Raw genomic sequence first — 22,994 nt, forward strand, 5'->3', positions numbered from 1 at the left:
AATAAGACAAGTCCTATCCAAGGCTGGTAAACCTATAGTCCAACTAATCAAAAGACTGACAAAAACGAATTAATAAAATCAAGAATTAAAAAGAAAATAGTTATACAAAAGATACCAAAAATTCCTAATATCATTATAAAACACATAAAATCTAAAAGAAACAAATGACTTTCAAGACAGAAATGATCTGTCAAAATTAAACTAAAATGAAATAAACTATTTTTAAGATATATTTTTATATTATGGGTGTTTTGCCTGCATTTTGGTCTGATGAGTGCCTGGTACCCTTGGATGCCGTAAGAGGCAACAGATTCCCTAAAACTGGAATTACAAATGGCTGGGAACCACTCTGTGGGGACTGGGAATTGAACCAAGGTCCTCTGAAGATCATCCAGTGATCTTAACCTGACTCTGTCACCTGTCCAGCCCCAAAATAAACAATTTAAAGAGATCTAGAGCAAGCAGTGAGTGTGATGCAGAGAAAAACAAAATCTCCCAGCTAAAACAAGTCCTGGCCATACAAATTCACTGTTGGATCTACCAGACCTTTACAGAAGAGCTGACACCTGTGCTTTTCTAACTATTCCACAAAACAGAAAGAGGAGGACAGCCATCAAACCCTTTGGACAATGTCAGTATTACTCTACAACCCATGTCTAATTAAGACACAACAATAAAAAAAAGAAATTATGGACCAATCTTTCTGAAGAACATTATATGTGGGCATTCTCAATAAAATGCTTACAAACTGAATAAGAGATAATTCATCATGATGAAGCTGACTCTACTCCATAGATACAGAGATGGTTCAACATATACAAACCAATAACAATAATATACTACATAAACAAACTTCAGAAAAATCACAAAATTATCTCAATAGGTATATCTGAAGCTTCTAAAATTCCACCATCCTTTCATGATAAAAGTCCTGAAGAGATTAGGAATGGAAGAAACATGCCTCAACATAGCAAAAGACATCAGTCATGCTCAGTGCAGAAAATAAAAAAGTACTTCCACTAAGATCAGAAAAAAGACAAGGGTGCCTGTCCACTTTTGCTAATTATATAATAGAGTACTTGAAGTACTGTCTGTCTGCGTTTACCAACTATTATACAATAGAACAGTAGCTAGAACAGTAAGACAAGAGGATACAAATAGAAGTCAATGTATCCTTATTTACAAAAATTACTGAACACATAAAGGACCCTAAAGACATCATAAGAAAACTGATGAACACTTTCAACAATATGACAGGACACAAAATTAACAAAAAAACAATCCACATAAAAAAAAATCCATAGCCTTCCTATTTGACAGAAAAAAAGCATTCTGAGAAAAAAATCAAGACAGCAATTCCATTCATAATGCCTCAAAACAAAGTCCTCCAAAGAAGTGACTGACCTCTACAAATAAAACTTTAAATACTGAAGTCGTAAATATAAAATGAAAATGGCTATATTACCAAAAGCAATCTGCGGGTTCAATCCAATTATCATCAAAACTCTGGTATTATTTGCCACAGAAATAGTTAATCTCAAAATTCACATGGAAGTACTACAGACCCTAGGGAGTCAAAGCGGTCCTTACTAAAAAGGCTAAGTCTGGAGGAACCTGATTTCTAAAGTCACAGTATCATAACCTATGGGACCAATGCAATTCAAATAAATACAATCACCTCATTTTTTTGCAAAGGGGCCAAAAAGACACACTGGAGAAGACAACCTGCTTACTTACTTAAATAGCACAGGGACAATTGATATCTTTGCATGTGAGTATGAAACTATACATTTATCTTTCAATCTGAACAAATAATCTCAAAATGGACCCAAGAACTCAAAATAGTACCTGAAATGCTAAAACTTCTAGGTAATAAATTGGGGAAGACACTTCAAGATAAACTTCTCAATAGAACTTTGCTGCTCAGGAAATAAAGCCAGCAATCAACAAATGGGGCCCCATATCAAAATGTCAGGACAACAAAGCAAGCAGTGAACTGAATGCCAACATCCTACACAACATGGGAAAATCTGTGCTAGCTACACATCAGACAGAAAATCAGTATCTAGAATACACAAGTAACTCCAAAAACAAAACCACAGGAAATCAAACACCCCAAACAGAAAATGAGCCAATTAAATGAATGACAGTTCTCAAAGATGAAAGAGAACTTATGAAAGAATTATGAAAAATTCAGCCTCACCAGCCATCAGAGAAAGGAAACTGACATTGACGGACACCAAGGGTCCATTTCACCCCAGTCAGAATGGCAGCCATAAAGGAGATAAATAATGAGTCGGGCTGGAGAGATGGCTCAGTAGTTAAGAGCACTTGTTGCTATTCCAACAGACCTGGGCTCAATTCCCAGCACTCCAACGATAGCTCACAACCATCTGTAACTCTAATTCCAGGGAATTCAGTGCCCTTTTCTGGCCTCCACTGATACCAGGCATGCATGTAGTGCACAGACATACGTACAAACAAGTAAATACCCATACACACAAAAGTAATAAAAGGATAGCAAGGTAGTTAAAAAAAAACTCAAAATAGGATGTAAATAAAAAGAAACCCTAAGATTGTTGCTGGAAATGTATACTAGCCCAGATACTATGGAAATCAATATGGAGGAATTTCAGGAAATGCAAACCAAGAGCAGCATATGATCCAGATATGCCATTCCTGGGTGTTGGCACAAAGAACTCTAAGCCTGTATATCACAGACTTGTTTACACATCAGTAATATTAAGACATCATTCACAATAGCTAAGTTATAGAACCAGCCAAGAGGTTCAACAACAAGGGAATGGAGATATATACACATATATGTGAGTGTGTGTGCGCATGTGTGTATCTGGGTGTATGTGTGTGCTGAATAGCATTTTCAGACACAAGAAAAAAGGAAATTATGTCGTTTTCAGGAAGATAGACTGAACAAGAGATAATGAATCATGTTAAAAAATTAAGCTAGTCTCAGGCAAAAGCATTTTCTCTCATTTTAGTTCCATGTCATGCACATAAAATTATATATATATATATATATATTTATATATATATGCACATGTTACAAATAAATCATTTTGTATATACATGATTTATTACACACATATATACATATATGTATATGATATTAAAGCAGAGGTCAGACTGTCTAGGAGAATAAAAGACACGGGATGGGAAGTAAAAGAGAAGATAGAGAGACATGGTAGGGATGAACTATATTCAACACATACAATATATGCACCTTAAAAGAAATACAGTATCATGTACAATGAATACGGTATATTTTTAAAATAAGATATTTAAGAAATGTAAGCCATTACTACGTTGCTAATAATGAAGTTAGCCATCTTAGCATATGTAATAAAACAACACTTACCACAATGCTTTGAATGTCCCCAAATGTCATCAGTTCTCATAGTCTCACACAATTCCAAGTACTGAACACACTGATGAACTGCTGTAGTTATCTGATTAAAAAAATAATAATAACAGTTGATTGGCTTCAGAAATACATAGCCACTGTGTCCAAAAATTCAAAAATTAATCAAGGCTATTAAAAAGGCTAATTATGTATATGTATGAAATACTATATAAGATCCTATCACTGAAATGCTGACCGTGAAAATTAATCTAAGAACATACAAATTGAGAAAACTACTCCATTAACTGTTAACTTATTGTTAAAATTTAAACTACAGGTACTGGGTAGAGGGATCAGGGGTTATAACAACACTTGTTCTTACAGAGAACCAGGTTCAACTCACAGCCATCTGTAACTCCAGTTCCAGACAATCTAAAAACCTTGAGGACTCTGCAGGCAGCAGGTTCACACATTGTGCACTGACACACATGCAGGTATGCATAATTAATTTTTTTTAAAAATAAAGTATAGTTATGGAAACAGACTATCCTTATGTTAGATGTGCAGATGCCTGACAGACTAGGTCTCTTCTCACCTCCCTAACTTGGGGCATTTTCTTCTCACCCGCCCAGTCAAATACCAAATGGATCTAACATTTGTCACCTCAATTATCAGAACTGCAGAAAACTAACTTTAATAATTCAAATTTCAGAGAAGAAAGGCATAAAACTGATGTGCAGCCCGGCTGTCCCCAAAGATCTCAATTATCATATCCCCACTCTCTACGACAGAAATTTCCAATCCCCTTCATCACAGACAGATTTCTTTTAAAATTTTATTTACCTATATTAATTACAAATATGTGACTGTGTGAGTTTCTGTGTACCATATGCATGCAGGTGCTCTGTGAGGTTAGAAGAGGGGAATGAGCCCCCTAAAATGGAGTGGTTGGTGGCTGTGAGATACTGTGTGGATGTTGGGAAGCAATCTTGCATCCCTTGCAAGAGCAACAAATGCTCTTAACCATTGAGCCATCTCTCCTGCCCCACAGGCATACTACTTATAGATGACTCTTAATTCTAATACCTGAAGAAAATAGACGCCCTGGTAAGTAAGGACTGGTGAGAGTTAACTTAGGTGATATAAAATTGTTGGTGATCTGAAAATGCATAGGTACCTCACACAAAGAACAGATTAACAGTAACAACTGGTATAAGATCCTAGAGCAAACCCACACTTCTCTTCCAAAGAGCAGGCCATGTTCATGCAGAAGTCACTTTTCTGTTATTGCTGTTTTGTTTGGTCAATATTCCTAAAAATAGGAAAAAGCTTTTCATATAACTAAAGTGTTTCTACAAATACAGCTGTTCATATTGCACATCTGTTTTCAATCTATTAATCTAAGATCCCAGACCAAATCAAGTAAAATAATCTGGGCACAGTCTCTAAGAGACTCCTCCATATACAATATTTCACTCAATCCTGGAAGAGGTAAGCTGGCCTGTGGGAACCCAATGGGGAAAAGACAGGCAGAAACTTACCCTCTCGTTAGACATCTGGATAGATCTTTTCTTTTTTATTTTGTTCCCTTTCATTTTAATACATTACAGCCTGAAACATACCTGCTAGATTCTAGGACTCCTTCCAGAAAAATCACCAAATCTACAAGTTGGTGGAAGAATCTTTCTCTACTTCCATCTTGCCTAAACCAAACTTCAGAGATCCAGATCTATGCCTGGTGAGATCTGCATTTCAAATGCAATAGACCCAAACCTACCACATCTAAGAAACTAAAAAGAGCCCAGGACCAGCTGGTTTCAGCTCAGAATTCTACAAGGTTTTCAAAGAAGAACTAATACCAATACTCCTCAAATTGTTCCACACAATAGAAACAGAAGGAACATTGCCAAACTCTTTTTATGAAGCTACAATTACCTTGATACGCAAACCACATAAAGACATTACTAAGAAAGAGAATTACAGACCAATCTCACTCATGACCTGTTGCAAGGAGAGAGGGCCTGACCTCCTACACCAATGAACATTAATGCAAAAATACTCAATAAAATACTGGCAAATTGATTCCAAGAACACAGAAAAATCATTTCACCATGATCAACTCAGCTTCATCCCAGAGATGCAGGATGGTTCAACACATAAAAATCTGTCAATGTAATCCACCATATAAATAAACTCAAAAATAAAAACTACATGATCATCTCATTATGTGTTTAAAAAGCGTTACACAAAATACAATACACTTTCATGATAAAGGTCTTAGAGAAAGCAGGGTTTCAAGGAACACACCTACACATAATAAAGACAATATACAGCAAGCCAACAGCCAACATCAAACTGAATGGAGAGAAACTCCCAGTGATCCCAGGGACAAGACAACGTTAACGTTGTCCATTCTCTCTAAATCTATTCAATATAGTTCTTGAGGGAAGTAGAAAAAGACAAGATCTCCTGAGTAAATTGGGAGCATGGGGACCTTGGGAGGGCTGAAGGGGAAGGAAGAGGCAAGGAAGGGAGCAGAGAAAAATGTAGAGCTCAATAAAAATCAACAAACAAAACAAAAAAAAACCAATATAGTTCTTGAGGTCCTGGATAGAGCAATAAGATAACAACAAAAAGAAAAAGATCAAGAGGATACAAATAGGAAAAGAAAAATCAAACTCTCACTATTTGCTGATGATATGATAATTTATATAAGCGATCCTAAATTATACCAAGAAACTTTTACAACTAATAAACACTTTCAATAATGTAGCAAGATGCAAGATTAACTCAAAAAACTCAGTAGCCCTCCTGTACACAGATCATAAATGGGCTGAGAAAGAAATAGGAAAAACATCACCCTTCACAATAGCCAAAAATAGCATAAAATATCTTAGAGTAACTCTAACCAAACATGTGGAAAACCTGTATGACAAGAACTTTATATCTTTAAAGAAATTTATGAAGACATCAGAACATGTAAGATCCCCATGCTCTTGAATAGGTAGAATTAGCATAGCAAAAATTGCAATCTTACCAAAAGTTTATGAATGCAATGTCTATCAAAATCCCAGCAAAAATCTTCACAGACCTTGAAAGAACAGTACTCAAATTCATATAAAAAAGCAAAAAAACCCTGGATAGCCAAAACAATCCTGTACAATGAAGGAATTTCTGGAGGCATCACAATCCCTGACTTCAAACTCTACTACAGAGCTACAGTACTGAAAACAGCCTGGTATTGGCATAAGAACAGACAGGAGGACCAATGGAACTGAACTGAAGACCCAGATATCAATCTACACATCTTTGAACACCTGATTTTTGATAAAGAAGCAAAAAAATGTAAAATGGGGAAAAAAGGCATATTTAACAAATGGTGATGGCATAACTTTTTTTAAGAGTCTTCCAGACGGTATTTTTTTATTTTTTTTCTGAGTCTGTGTCATTTTTGGTTTTTTTTTATTTATTTATTAAAGATTTCTGCCTCCTCCCCGCCACCGCCTCCCATTTCCCTCCCCCTCCCCCAGCCAAGTCCCCCTCCCTCGTCAGCCCAAAGAGCAATCAGGGTTCCCTGCCCTGTGGGAAGTCCAAGGACCACCCACCTCCATCCAGGTCTAGTAAGGTGAGCATCCAAACTGCCTAGGCTCCCACAAAGCCAGTACATGCAGTAGGATCAAAAATCCATTGTGATGGCATAACTTGATATCAACATGTAGAAGAATGAAAAGATATCCATATCTATCACCATGCGCAAAACTCAAGACCAAATGGATCAAATACCTCAATATAAAGCCAACCACAATAAACCTGAAAGAAGAGAAAGTGGGAAGTACACTTGAACACATTGGCACAGGAGACAACTTCCTAAACATAACCCCAGCAGCACAGACACTGTTAGAAACAATTAATAAATGGAACCTCTTGAAACTGAGAAGCTTCTGTAAAGCAAAGGACATGGTCAACAAGACAAAACGACAGCCTAGAGAATGGGTAAAATCTTCACCAACCCCACATCAAACAGAGGACTGATCTCCAAAATATACAAAGAACTCAAGAAATTGGTCATCAAAAGAACAAATATTTCAATAAGAAGAAATGGAGTACAGACCTAAACAGAGAACTCTCAACAGAGGAATCTAAAATGGCTGAAAGACACATAAGGAAATGTTCAACATCCTTAATCATCAGAGAAATGCAAATCAAAAACAACTCTGAGATTCCATTTTACACCTGTAAGAATGGCCAAGATCAAAAACATTGATGACAACTTATGCTGGAGAGGAGATGGGCTAAAGGGAACATGCCTACATTGCTGGTGGAAGTACAAATTGGTACATCCCCTTTGGATATCATTATAGAGATTTCTCCGAAAATTAGGAAACCTTCCTCAAGACCCAGCAATACCACTTTTGGGTATATATCCAAAGGATGCTCAATTGTACCACAAGGATGTGTGCTCAACTATGTTCATAGTGGCATTGTTTGTCATAGCCAGAACCTGGAAACAACCTAAATGCCCATTGACCAAAGAATGGATAAGGAAAATGTGGTACATTTACACAGTGGAGTACTACACAGCAGGAAAAAATGACATCTTGAGATTTGCAGGCAAATGGATGGATCTAGAAAACATCGTATTGAGTGAGGTAACCCAGAGCCAGAAGACAAATACCATATGTACTCACTCATAAGTGACTTTTAGACATAAATCAAAGAAAACCAGTCTACAATTCACAATCCCAGAGAACCTACAACAAAGAGGATCTAATCTCCATGGGAAGTAGAAAAAGACAAAATCTCCTGAGTAAATTGGGAGCATGGGAATCATGGGAGAGGGTAGAAGAAGAGGGGGAGGAAGGGAGGGGAGAAGAGAAAAATGTATAGCTCAATAAAAGAAATAAAGCATTAATAACAGCAAAAAATTCTATTTCAATTGTCCTACACCTTTTCCAGGACCACTGGCCTCTACAAATCAAGTCCCCTGCCATTAGTCAATGCTCCTCTCCCCTTCTCCAGCTATATATATTCTCTACATTGTCAAACACAAAATCAAGTTTTCCCATGGTCACTTTTTGCTCCATTGCTCAAATCCAAAAATTCACAATTTCAGGAATCCTCCATTCAAATAACTTATAGATTGAAAGTTCTGCCTCAATACATAAATAATATTTATTACCATCTTAAATGCGTTTTAAAATTACATGTTTTCATGTTTGTCAATTATTATCTGTTTTATTTATTTCTTTTCAATTCCTTTCAGTATCCTTATACATTATTACATAATAGCAATGGACATGGCTATTTGTGGTAAGACATTAATAGTATCTAGCTGTATTTAGTAAAATTCAGATCAATTTTTTGCAAACACAAAAAGCATTCCTCTCTGAGTCTTTTTCAGGCCACTTTCACACAGCATATCAGTATATTTTATAGAAGCAACTGCCTTATTAATAGCTGACCTGAGTCAAATTTCATGTTAATACCTAAAAATATGGCTTCTTTCAATTTCAAGCCAGTCTATCATTTAAGACAGCCCAATTTGCCATATACTTGCCTGTTTCCTAACCGTTTCCCTTATTGTACATTAAGACTCAACTTTTATCTCTTTACATTTCATAGAATAGGAGTTTATGATCACATTAAAAGGGATTGCCTCATTACCCAATATGAATCACTGTCACTCAACTTTGCATATTTAAGACACTAATACAGTACATAACTTTTTTGTGATATTATTTCTCAGCAAAAATACCAGACATGCTTACCAGAGATTTGTATTTCTTTTCAAGTAGTTTTAGTACTACAGTTCTGCTGTAATACGCATGCTAAAATTAAAGAGAAAAGCATTTAATGTTAAAGGTATACCATTTAAAATCCATTTCCTCCATCGTTTACAATATCATAAACCACACCATAACTATGGTTTAAAATATTATAATCAATGTCAAGCAGAGTTTACCTCTGTGCAATGAACTACAAGCATAGGAATCACAAGAATGCAAATTGCATAAAAGTAGTGTAGACCATTTAGTGACAGATTAAAGATGAGGGCAGCAATTCATTACCTACATCCAATTTCTATGCTAATTTGTTTAAAAAGAATACCTCCAAAGTAGTACGCCCAGCTAGCAGTGTATGAACCAAGGTGGGATAATATGTAAATGAGAGGGGCAAAGACCACTTATCGGATACTGACTACACACACAGAAATTTGCAAAGGTGAGATTCTCCAACAAGACAACATCTTTGCCACTCTATATCAATATTATTTTTAAATAAATGGCAATGCTCAAAATGTCTTTATTTCCTTTGGACCAATAATAGATGGAATTAAACACATACATAAGAAGCCAAGGATACGTTTTTTAGCTAAGCAACTTTAATGTTTAAATTTATTCCTTCATTTTATTTAAAAACAATAAAATAATTAAAACATCACTAAAAACTTCATCAGAATTCTGGTGATAGAATTTTTAATTCATTAGTCAGTGCTTTTATTCAAAGTTCACCAAAACCCTGTGTGATTTAGCTCTTTGGCTTAAAATCATTTCAATTAGTCCATTTCTCAGTATTAATAGAGAACATATGCTGGCATATAAATGAAACCACTTTAGTATTACCCTATTCTGTCAGACATGGTGACTGAGAGCTATAATCCCCAGCATTTGGGAGATGGAGGTATGAGAATTAGAATTCAAGTCCATTTCAACTACATAATGAGTTCAAGACCAGCCTGGTTCAAAACAGAAAGTTCAGCAAACTATAGCCCTAAAACAAAATCTACCCACTATGAATTTGTATAAATGTCTTATTGGAACAGCCTGTATCTTTAGTAATAAGAGTGGCGGGGCTGCGTCCCCAGCACCCCGGCTGCCCACATGGCTAGCTTATGCTCCGAAATAACAACACACAAACTGTATTCATTTAAACACTGCTTGGCCCTTTAGCTCTAGCCCTTACAGGCTAATTCTCACATCCCGATCAACCCATCTCTAATAATCTGTGAGCACTGGTCTTACGGAGAAAGATTCAGCATGTCTAACCTGGCGGCTTGCTTCATCGCGTGCATCTGCCCGGGAGAGCAGAGCATGGCATCTCTGAGCTCACTTCCTCTTCCTCCCAGCATTCTGTTCTGTTTACTCCTCCCACCTATGTTTTAACCTATTAGGGCCAGCCAAGCAGTTTCTTTATTTTTTTAACCAATGACCTTCCTCCATCATGTATCTGATACCATTTAGACTGAAAAGCTGCAAAAAACTGTTTAGTGCACAAAACTAGAAACACTGACTGCCCGGCCCTATCCATTAAATGTCTGCCAACTCTTACCTTAGACACAAATGGTACAGGGGAATGAGATAAATTCCTGTTGCTTTAAGGAGCATAAATAAAACAATTAATTTAATAAATTTTTAGTGTTTAATTTTGGTGATCTGCCTCATTCACTTAATGAAAATCAAAATGTTAAGTAAAGCCGAGCGATGGTGGCGCACGCCTTTAATCCCAGCACTCGGGAGGCAGAGGCAGGTGGATCTCTGTGAGTTCGAGACCAGCCTGGTCTACAGAGCGAGTTCCAGGACAGGCTCCAAAGCTACAGAGAAACCCTGTCTCGAAAAACCAAAAAAAAAAAAAAAAGTTAAGTAAAAAGGCTTTGCAAACAGTTATTAGAATGTAATTTAATTTTTGTTTAAAACACTTAACCATATTGATATATATTATGTAAATATGAATCTATATAAACCTAGGATGTGGATTCCCCTCTGTATGCTATGAATACCATTAGTTAATAAAGAAGCTGCTTTGGGTCTATTACAGTGCAGAATAGGGCAAAGTGGGAATTCCAAGCAGCTAGAGGAGGAGAGAGTAGGCGGAGTCAGAGGGACACCATGTAGCCACCAGAGGAGAAAGACGCCCACTCCAGTACCAGTAAATCACGAGCCTCGTGGTAAAATATAAAATAATAGGAATGGGTTAATTTAATATATAAGTGCTAGTCAATAAGAAGTGTGAGCTAATAGACCAAGCAGTGATATAATAATACTGCTTCTGGGTAATTATTTCGGATCTGAGTGGCCAAAAAAACCAATGAGCAGCCTCTGCCTACAATCTAGGACTTAATGGTGACCTCTGTTTTATAGGGTTTTCTTTAATATGCTTTTATGCTTTATGCATATTGCCTTCAATGAAACTAGTTTGATCTTTGAGAAAATTAAAAAGCATCAGATGTAGGGTACAAAAGATTCAGGTTAATTAAACTGATTTAATTAATACTAATAAATTTAAAGACTACCAAACAGTACTACATAGGTTATATAAGGTCATGCACACTACAGAGTTGTGCTCTAATGAACTGGGCACATATCACAGACTTTCAACATCCGAAGACAAAGTCAGCTTTCAACTGGTCTGCTGAATTCAGAGAGGGTCACACTTGCATGGTAAGTCCCTGTCCCCTCCCTCTGCTTCAGCGAGACAAAAACCCAGAGCTGGGTAGACAATGTGCGAGAGAAAGACTTGAGCACAGAAATCAGCGTTGCTGTTGCTACAAGATAGGGACTCCGCTACTTCACACCAGCTGGCGGGTGACAGTACAAAGATCGCTTTAACATGACCTCCAGTTTGAGGATGTCATAAGCTTCACTGGAAACTGCCAGATTCAGGCATTAGACATATCCCCAAATATAGGGTCAGGAAGCAGCAAACAAAACTGATTCTGGGCATTAGCCTCTAAATCAGTGGTTCTCAAACTGTGGGTCTCAACCCCTTTGGAAGCCGCATATCAGATATTTACACTGCAATTCAAAACAGTAGCAAAATTACAGTTATGAAGTAGCAAGGAAATAATCGTATGGTTGAGAGTCACCATGACATGATGAACTCTGTTAAAGGGTCTCAGCATTAGGAAGTGTGTTGAAAACCAATGCTCTGAACCTAAGAAAAATGAGCCCTGAATCCTCGTACCTGCCACAGTTATTTATATTTTTATAGGCTTAGATTCATGGATATTAAGATCCATGATAGATCATTCATCTCGAATAGACTCAAATAGATCACTTCATAAAAATCCCATCCTGACTTTCACTATGCAAAACATTCTGAGCAAAATATCTTCCCCATGCTTTATATCTGACACCCCCGAACAGGGCACTGGCCCCTACCACCACTTCCATCTGTGTACAGGTAAAAGGATTAACATATGCAGAAAATCAATTAGAATTCAGCATATACCAGGCACACAAAGCTGGCCAGTCACTAAATTCATAGAGAAGAACCAATTTTTCCTTACCATCCATTTTTTGAACCACACAGCTTTAGTATCAACTAATGCGAGAAAATAGATGGGATCCAAAATCTTCTGTGAGACAAGATGGCTTTGATCATGTTTTACTGATAACAGGGACAAAGTGCTCTCCACAATTTCCTCCATATACCTTAGATTTGGGGGAAAAATCATTTTAAAAAGTAAACAAACAACGGTTAGTGTACATGGGAACAGTGATGTTCTTATCCTTCTGGAATAACGATGTGGAATGTAATCTTTAGAATTTCTTTTCTTTTTTATTTTCTATAAAGGGTAGAGGTTAACAGTCACAGTCAGTTTTTCTGTTCTAAAACCCTACGTTCTTTCTACTTCAATACTCAAGTCTCCAGATGTACCTTTCAGTTTGAGACTCGCAGATGCTCTTACAATCCTATCAGAATATTTTAAAAAACTTGTCCAAAGTAGCAAACGTCAGTAAGAACCCAAGATCTCAACATCCTACTTTCACAATGTTGTTGGTAACATAAAAACAATACTTGGGTAGGACCATTTGTATAGCTAAGAATGCATATACCAAAGAAAAACTGTGTTAATACCTTCTGTCCTAGTGTGTGTCTATGTTGCTGTGATAAACAACCATGCCCAAAAGCAACTTGAAGAGGAAAAGGTTCACATTTGCTTACCAGCTATACTTCATCAAGACATGAACTTGAGGCAGGAGCTTCAGGTAGAAACCATGGTGGCGCTTTTTACTGACTTGCCTCCTTGAGTCTGCTTCCTCTGGCTCATTGCACACTTCTCTTACACAGCCCAGTCCCACAGCCTAAGGAAGGCCCTGTCCACAGGAGGCCCTCCTGTGCAGTTAAGAAAATGCCCGTAGGCCAATGTGATGAAGGCAATTCCTCAGCTGATGGTTTCCTTTCCTGGGTGATTCTATTTTGTGTCAGGCAGACAAACCCTACGCAGCACACTGAACCACGTAAGTTCCCTTCTGTCTCTGAAACACCTGAGGGGCACAGCCCATGCCTTACATCGCCTGAGTTGAGGGACTTACTTCTCTGGGTGTCGAATCCAAAAGGATGGAGCTTCTTTCTGATACTCATTCAGAAGGCGAACCTGGAAGACGTGTACAAAAGCTCTCAAGATACTGTAATTCTGAAATAATAGATCTACCTTTCATAGTGTGCATTGTAGTAAATGGATACCTTTTTCAGTAAGCGGGTCACATTGGGACTGCTGATGTCTACTCCACTTGAAAGAGTAGGAATGTGATTTTCTCTAGAAAGAAAGTATAACTCCAGATATTTAGCTGAAAAGAAAGATGAAAATATATAGTCATTAAACAACATAATGTTTCTGGGAAACGTCATTTCTTATGCATTTTTCTTGAGTATACATAAGAGAAAACATTAGAAGTGATGTAATAAACATACCTAAGCTTGTATAAATTTCCTTGGTCATGTGTAACGGTGAGAGTGTAAAAGTCTGCGCATAGAACTTTAAAATCCGGTCCTACAGAAATGAGACAGCACATTCTTACCTAAGCTTTTTACAACAGCACAAATGAAACACTTTATACATTTAAATAGAAAATAAACACAAAATACGCTATGCAAACCCAGGTGATGGGCATGTCTGTTTTAAAAGGCATATTCTTGTTCAATGCCCAAAAGTAAAATTAACCACAATTAATAGTAAAAACAGATGATAAAAACGCATGGCTGTGAAACCTGGTAACAGCAAGGGCAAAAAGCTGGAGGTCAGTGGGTACTGGGCATGAGGCTGAAGGCTTGCAGGGAGGTCCCACAGCCTTTAAGTAATGGTGTCATTGAGCAGTAGGCCCATAGGCAACACTGCATTTCAAGACCTCATGTTTCCAAATCCGGGAACCGTTTCCTTATAGTTAGCAAACATTTGAGAGGTTTTCTGGGAATGGTGCCTATTCATTAGAAAAAAATACTACATAAATTTTTAACTTTCAATTTATCAAAACTCATGAAGAAAAGTACAAAAGAAAAAAAATGAATAAGAACCAAATCAAGTTAAAATGTGTCTGACACTAGCAGGCATTACAATGGTGCCCATCCCTTCATTTTCTTATAAACCACTAAAGTATCAGGGGAAGAGTAATTTTACGAGCGAAATACAAGGTGCCATTAAATAAAAACAATCTTGCCTCACATTTTCTAATCTACAGGAACAAAATTAATAACCTTGTTTATATCACCCAGGCTGATATTTTCACAGGAGATAGGTCCCCAGATATCTTCCGATATCTCTAAGATATCCCCAGATATCTTCCGATATCTCTAAGACATTCCCACTGAACAAAGGCTGTTAAGCGTTTGAAGTCCATGTTCATAGCTGCAGAAACTCATAAGAATCTGTCATTTTTCAAATGCCACAGGCTTCAGGCAGTTACACACAACAGTTCTATAGAACAGCAATGATGTAGCTGGCAATTTAGATGCAGCAAAAACTTGAAACAAAAGAAAGTCATATTTGTCGAAAACGATTTGATCCTATCCACAGTTGACTTTCTAACAACTGTTTGTAATTTGTGAACCCAAGTAATGAGATGAACCTTGCTACACAGTAACTTTACCATGTTTATAAAGTTATCATTTTTAAAATAAAGAAAATATATTCAGACATGATTCTATTCCCTCACATATGGGGGGGGCAGAAGACAGGCAAACTGACAACTGTATTTCTTCTTAGCTTTGAAATGCTAAAGGTAACCCTAAAATATCTCTTTTTTCCCCTTGAAGTTCTCATATCAAAGTTTTTATAGAAGTGTATAATACTTTTTTGGATTTGTAATTTTGAATTGCATCTAAATATTAGACAAACATGTTTTTTCCTTTTTTTTCTCAAGACAGGGTTTCTCTGTGTAACAGCCCTTGCTGTCTTGGAAGTCACTCTGTGGAAAAAGCTGGCCTTGAACTCACAAAGATCGCCTGCCTCTGCCTCCCAATTCTGGAATTAAAGGTGTGCACCACCACTGCCTGGTTACATCTTTCTGTTTTGATATAAATAACAAAAGTGTTTCCGAATCATTTCTGTCACTAGTCTAATAGTATCCCCACTGATGGAAGAGTGTGATTTAAAACATACAAATGTATCCGGTACCCTGTTTTCCTATGGCTGCCTCTTGTCTTGCTTGTGATTTAAACCTTAAACTGAAGTTAAATGGCTGAGCTACTAAGGAAAATGATGAAATCCCACTTGGGTAATAGCCAGAACCCGGAAACAATCTAGATGCCCTTCAAAGAAAGAATGGATGAAGAAAGTATGGAATATATACATATTAGAGTATTACTCAGCAGTAAAAAACAAGGACTTCTTGAATTTTGCATACAAATGGATGGAAATAGAAAACACTATCCTGAGTGAGGTAAGCCAGACCCAAAAAGAGGAACATGGGATGTACTCACTCATATTTGGTTTCTAGCCATAAATAAAGGACATTGAGCTTATAATACATGTTCCTAGAGAAGCTAAATAAGAAGGTGAATCCAAAGACAAACACATAGGCATCCTCCTGAATATTAACCTTCATCAGGCGATGAAAGGAGACAGAGACAGAGACCCACATTGGAGCACTGGACAGAAATCTCAAGGTCCAAATCAGGAGCAGAAGGAGACGAAGCACAAGCAAGGAACTCAGGACCACGAGGGGTGCACCCACACACTGAGACAATGGGGATGTTCTATCGGGAACTCACCAAGGCCAGCTGGCCTGGGTCTGAAAAAGCATGGGATAAATTTGGACTAGCTGAACATAGCGGACAATGAGGAAGAATGGGAACTCAAGAACAATCGCAGTGGGTTTTTGATCCTACTGCACGTACTGGCTTTGGGGGAGCCTAGGCAGTTTGGATGCTCACCTTACTAGACCTGGATAGAGGTGGGCGGTCCTTGGGCTTCCCACAGGTCAGGGAACCCTGATTGCTCTTAGAGCAGATGAGGGAGGGTGACTTGATCGGGGGAGGGGGAGGGAAATGGGAGGCGGTGGCGGGGAGGAGGCAGAAATCCTTAATAAATAAATAAATTAAAAAAAAAATAAAAAAGAATTTAAAAAAAAAGAGCAATTCATGGCTGTCTCCTTACAGTGAACAAAGGATCTGGATCGGACAGAGACGTGGTGAGTTTTTCACAGAGAGTGGTCCAGTTTTCACAGTTCAGGACATCGGATGGAGGGGCTGAGCACAGCGTCTGTAAAGCTTCGTATCTCACCTGCGGATTTTAAAATAACAGCATTAGTAATGCTGGAAGAATGTCAATTCTCCAAGATAATATTAAACACACTACTAAAAGGAAGAGCCAGAGGAACTATGTGTTGATGAGTTGCTTTTGAGAATCTGACACCCTTTTATAAAATAACTCGGGGGAACAGTTTTTGTCAACTAAGTGCTAAATAGAGAAAGGAAAAGCAGGCTGTCTTCTGTAACAAAATCTGAAACCGAACGTGCACTGCTACTATGTCACAGCCAAGAGAAATGAATGGTGGCTGCTTTGGACTCACCGAGCAGCAGTTTCCAGGAGCCTCATCCTGGACATCCCCCATCCTCATAGGCCTCCCAACTGGAGCTTCTACAGTTTGCCAGACTTAATTCCAGCGCACTGCCCGCCGAGCCCCTGGAAAAGCATTCCTATCCCAGCCTCTGTGAACAGCTCCCAGGGAACAATCTCATCAACCGTTTTCATCTTCCTGCTGGACCATACTTCCTGGCCTTTTAGCCACTGAAGTAGAAAAGCTAATTCAGCAGTAAAGTGCAAAACTGAATTTCTGCCTTCCCCCAAAAAGGCTATTCCTAATCATCACAGAATCCAATCACAAACCCCCCGCCCAAACACCATGACCCAAGGGACACAAGTGGAGAAGGTTCCGCTTCAGTAGAACAAAGCTTCAATTGAAAAACTCAAGAACAATGGCAATACTTGGAAACAAAGGAAACCTCCACAGATACAAAAAAATATCAGTGTCCACCTGTGTCCTATCTGATCACCACGGATTAAAGTTAGAAGGCAACAACAATGCTACCCACAGAAAGCCGACAAACTCATGGAAACTGAACAGTCAACTACTGAACCACACCTGGGTCAAGGAAGAAATTAAGAAAGAAATTAAAGTCTTCCTTGAATTTAATGAAAATAAAGAGACAACATACTCAAACCTAAGGGACACAATGAAAGCAGTGCTAAGAGGAAAGTTCATAGCACTAAGTGCCCACTTAAAGAAAATGGAGAATGCATACATTGGGGACTTAACAACGCACGTGAAAGCTCTAGAAAAAAAAAGAAGCAGACACGCACAGGAGAAGTAGAAGACTGGAAATAATAAAACTGAGGGCCGAAATCAACAAAATAGAAACACAGAAAACAGTCCAAAGAATCAATGAAACAAAAAGCTGGTTCTTGGAGAAAATCAACAAGATCGACAAACCCCTATCCAAACGAATTAAACGACAGAGAGAGAACACACAAATAAATAAGATCAGAAATGAAAAGGGGGACATAACCACAGACACAGAGGAAATTCAGAGAATCATTAGATCTTACTACAAAAACCTGTATAACACAAAATTGGAAAATATAAAAGAAATGGACACTTTTTTAGATAAATACCATATACCAAAGTTAAACCAGGACCAGGTGAACAATCTAAACAGACCTGTTAGTCGCGAAGAATTAGAAGAGGTTATCAAAAACCTCCCTACCAAAAAAAGCCCAGGACCAGATGGTTTCAATGCGGAATTCTACCAGAACTTCCAAGAAGAGCTAATACCTATACTCCTTAATGTATTCCACAATATAGAAACAAAAGAGTCATTACCAAACTCCTTTTATGAAGCTACAGTTACTCTGATACCAAAACCACACAAAGACTCAACCAGGAAAGAGAATTACAGGCCAATCTCACTCATGAACATCGACGCAAAAATCCTCAATACTGGCAAACCGAATCCAAGAACACATTAGAAAAATTATCCATTATGATCAAGTAGGCTTCATCCCAGAGATGCAGGGCTGGTTCAACATATGAAAATCTATCAATATAATCCACCATATAAATAAACTGAAAGAAAAAAATCATATGATCATTTCATTAGATGCTGAAAAAGCATTCGACAAAATTCAACACCCCTTTATGATAAAGGTCTTAGAGAGAATAGGGATACAAGGATCCTACCTAAATATAATAAAAGCTATTTACAGCAAGCCAACAGCTAACATTAAATTGAACGGAGAAAAACTCAAAGCCATCCCACTAAAATCAGGAACACGACAAGGATGTCCACTCTCTCCATACCTCTTCAATATAGTGCTTGAAGTTCTAGCAATAGCAATAAGACAACATAAGGAGATCAAGGGGATTTGTATTGGAAAGGAAGAAGTTAAGCTTTCGTTATTTGCAGATGATATGATAGTATACATAAGTGACCCCAAAAATTCTACCAAAGAACTCCTACAGCTGATAAACACCTTTAGTAATGTGGCAGGATACAAGATCAACTCCAAAAAATCAGTTGCCTTCCTTTACACTAAGGATAAGGAAGCAGAGAGGGAAATCAGAGAAGCATCACCTTTCACGATAGCCACAAATAGCATAAAATATCTTGGGGTAACCCTGACCAAGGAAGTGAAAGACCTATTCGACAAGAACTATAAGTCTTTGAAGAAAGAAATTGAAGAAGACACCAGAAAATGGAAGGACCTCCCTTGCTCTTGGATTGGGAGGATCAACATAGTAAAAATGGCAATTCTACCAAAAGCAATCTATAGATTCAATGCAATCCCCATCAAAATCCCATCAAAATTCTTCACAGATCTGGAGAAGACAATAATCAACTTTATATGGAAGAACAAAAAACCCAGGATAGCCAGAACAATCTTATACAATAAAGGATTGTCTGGAGGCATTAACATCCCTGACTTCAAACTCTATTATAGAGCTACAGTATTGAAAACAGCCTGGTATTGGCATAAAAACAGAGAAGTCGACCAATGGAATCTAATAGAAGACCCTGACTTTAACCCACAAACCTATGAGCACCTGATTTTCGATAAAGGAGCTAAAAGTATACAATGGAAAAAAGACAGCATTTTCAACAAATTGTGCTGGCAAAACTGGATGTCAATCTGTAAAAGAATGAAAATAGATCCATATCTATCACCATGCACAAAACTCAAGTCCAAATGGATTAAAGACCTCAATATCAGTCCGAACACACTGAACCTGATAGAAGAGGAAGTAGGAAGTACTCTACAGCACATGGGCACAGGAGACCACTTCCTACGTATAACCCCAGCAGCACAGACACTAAGGGCATCATTGAATAAATGGGACCTCCTGAGGCTGAGAAGCTTCTGTAAAGCAAAGGACACTGTCACTAAGACAAAAAGGCAACCCACTTACTGGGAGAAGATTTTCACCAACCCCGCAACTGACAAAGGTCTGATCTCCAAAATATAAAAAAAAATCAAGAAACTAGACCGTAAAAGGCTAATCAATCCAATTATAAAATGGGGCACTGAGCTGAACAGAGAATTCTCAACAGAAGAACTTCAACTGGCCAAAAGACACTTAAGGTCATGCTCAACTTCCCTAGCGATCAGGGAAATGCAAATCAAGACAACTTTAAGATACCATCTTACACCTGTCAGAATGGCTAAAATAAAAAACACCAATTATAGCCCTTGCTGGAGAGGTTGTGGAGAAGGGGGTACACTCACCCATTGCTGGTGGGAATGCAAACTTGTGCAACCACTCTGGAAAGCAGTGTTTCGGTTTCTCAGGAAATTCGGAATCAACCTACCCCTGGATCCAGCAATACCACTCTTGGGAATATACCCAAGAGAGGCCCTATCATATAACAAAAGTATATGCTCAACTATGTTCATGGCAGCATTGTTTGTAATAGCCAGAACCTGGAAACAACCTAGATGCCCTTCAACGGAAGAATGGATGAAGAAAGTATGGAATATATACATATTAGAGTATTACTCAGCAGTAAAAAACAAGGACTTCTTGAATTTTGCATACAAATGGATGGAAATAGAAAACACTATCCTGAGTGAAGTAAGCCAGACCCAAAAAGAGGAACGTGGGATGTACTCACTCATATTTGGTTTCTAGCCATAAATAAAGGACATTGAGCTTATAATACATGTTCCTAGAGAAGCTAAATAAGAAGGTGAACCCAAAGAAAAACATATAGACATCCTCCTGGGTATTAACCTTCATCAGGCGATGAAAGGAGACAGAGACAGAGACCCACATTGGAGCACCAGACTACAACCCCAAGGTCCAAATCAGGAGCAAAAGGAGTGAGAGCACGAGCAAGGAACACAGGGCCATGAGGAGTGCACCCACACACTGAGACAATGGGGATGTTCTATCGGGAACTCACCAAGGCCAGCTGGCCTGGGTCTGAAAAAGCATGGGATAAATTTGGACTAGCTGAACATAGAGGACAATGAGGAATACTGAGAACTTAAGAACAATCGCAGTGGGTTTTTGATCCTACTGCACGTACTGGCTTTGGGGGAGCCTAGGCAGTTTGGATGCTCACCTTACTAGACCTGGATAGAGGTGGGCGGTCCTTGGGCTTCCCACAGGTCAGGGAACCCTGATTGCTCTTCGAGCAGATGAGGGAGGGTGACTTGATCGAGGGAGGGGGAGGGAAATGGGAGGCGGTGGCGGGGAGGAGGCAGAAATCCTTAATAAATAAATAAATTAAAAAAAATGGCAATGGGTTTTTGATCCTACTGCACGTACTGGCTTTGTGGGAGCCTAGGCAGTTTGGATGCTCACCTTACTAGACCTGGATGGAGGTGGGTGGTCCTTGGACTTCCCACAGGGCATGGAACCCTTATTGCTCTTTGGCCTGACAAGGGAGGGGGACTTGATTGGGGAAGGGGGAGGGAAATGGGAGGCGGTGGCGGGGAGGAGGCAGAAATCTTTAATGAAAAAAAAAAAGAAACCAAATATCCTTAGAGAGACAGGAATTACATGAACTAAATCTCTAATATATCAGAATTCAAGAAAGTCATCAAGATTATTAGAACTGTGCCAAAAGAACTAAAAAAGTTCCTAATCTAAGACAGTTAGTTTTAAAATAATTTTAGAATGGGAAGAAACAAATACGTCTGAATCTATGATCTCATAAAGGCGGTAGGCATTTTCATCTCATATAATATTTTAGAGTTTTGTGATTAACATAATAATTGTTCTTATTTATGAAGTACAATGTAATATTTCAATTCATGTGTACTAATAAAATCAGGACAGCATTTCCAAAAAAAAAAAAAAAGAAAGAAAGAAAGAAAACCCAACACAGCAAGGCCAAGCTTCTATGCAAACTCTGGTCACTTGATCCAAATCAACCCAGGGAGTAACAGAGAGGCAGCAGAGACCTCCATCACAGACTCAACTATTTCAGAGGGGGGAAACGCAGAGTGCTAAAGAGTCCCATGGGAAAAACTTTCAAACACACCCATGATAGGCATTAGCAAGATTAGAAAGAAACATTCTGATTGAGAAATTGGAAGCACCCAATGTTAAGTAATTTCTCATTTCCTGGTAACTTTTTGAATAAAATCCCATTAAGAATTCACTACTTGAAATTTATCCAGAAGAAAGGTCTCTTAGCAAGAATATATTTACAAGTAATCAATTTAAATTAAAGACAAAATTTGCAATTCATAAAAGTAGTTTAATCTCATATCTAATTTCATTTAGTACTTTTGCTAATAATCAAGAAAATAAAGCAAAATGCCAAAAGGAAAATAAAGTATTCTCTGATATCTTTTATTTCAGTAGGATAAATTGGAATTATTCATTTAAAAAGAAACATTTCTGGAAAATAATTCATTTGAAAAATTGAGACTAAATAACATATCCAAAGATATACCTAAAGCTATACCCAAAAGTCTAAGGTTTAAAAAACCTTCAACCAGGACACATCCCCAGATGACCTGCCTCAAGCGGCCTAACCAGGAATGGACTAACAAATGCTAGCGTAAAGTTAATCAGAAGAGCAGCTCTCTGCAGTGAACAGAGGTCAATGCAGACACCCACGGCTGCACAAGATACTGAGAACACGTGGCAGCAGAGATCAGTCCTAAACAAAACATCTGCACCATATCAGGAACCACCACATCTGGGGGCAAGAAAGCAATAAGATGAGGAGAAGAGCATGGCACAGCCACGGAAAGAAATTGCATGACCTCTACAAGACCAGCCCAATTAGTCCTGATTTTCTATTTCCATACGCAATTGTTCTCCTGCTCTTGCAAAACACGTATTTCCAAAATAATTTATGTGTACTGGTTGTTGTGGTTTGAATGAGATGGCCCCCAAAA

General features: G+C 38.1%; 1 protein-coding gene across 1 annotated transcript in view; it reads right to left on the bottom strand.

The window, feature by feature from the left end:
* Positions 1 to 22,994, bottom strand: part of Tbc1d32 (TBC1 domain family member 32) — a 200,535-nt gene that overhangs the window by 157,867 nt on the left and 19,674 nt on the right. Inside the window, exons 5-11 of the mRNA XM_075945999.1 lie at positions 16,737 to 16,862; positions 14,057 to 14,135; positions 13,829 to 13,932; positions 13,678 to 13,739; positions 12,648 to 12,792; positions 9,130 to 9,189; positions 3,377 to 3,467 (exon numbers count right to left, since the gene is read on the bottom strand). Coding sequence (XP_075802114.1) covers positions 3,377 to 3,467; positions 9,130 to 9,189; positions 12,648 to 12,792; positions 13,678 to 13,739; positions 13,829 to 13,932; positions 14,057 to 14,135; positions 16,737 to 16,862 — 667 coding nt within the window. The remainder of the gene's footprint in view (positions 1 to 3,376; positions 3,468 to 9,129; positions 9,190 to 12,647; positions 12,793 to 13,677; positions 13,740 to 13,828; positions 13,933 to 14,056; positions 14,136 to 16,736; positions 16,863 to 22,994) is intronic.

The sequence above is a fragment of the Microtus pennsylvanicus genome, chromosome 1, assembly GCF_037038515.1.
Source record: "Microtus pennsylvanicus isolate mMicPen1 chromosome 1, mMicPen1.hap1, whole genome shotgun sequence".
Taxonomy (NCBI): Eukaryota; Metazoa; Chordata; class Mammalia; order Rodentia; family Cricetidae; genus Microtus; species Microtus pennsylvanicus.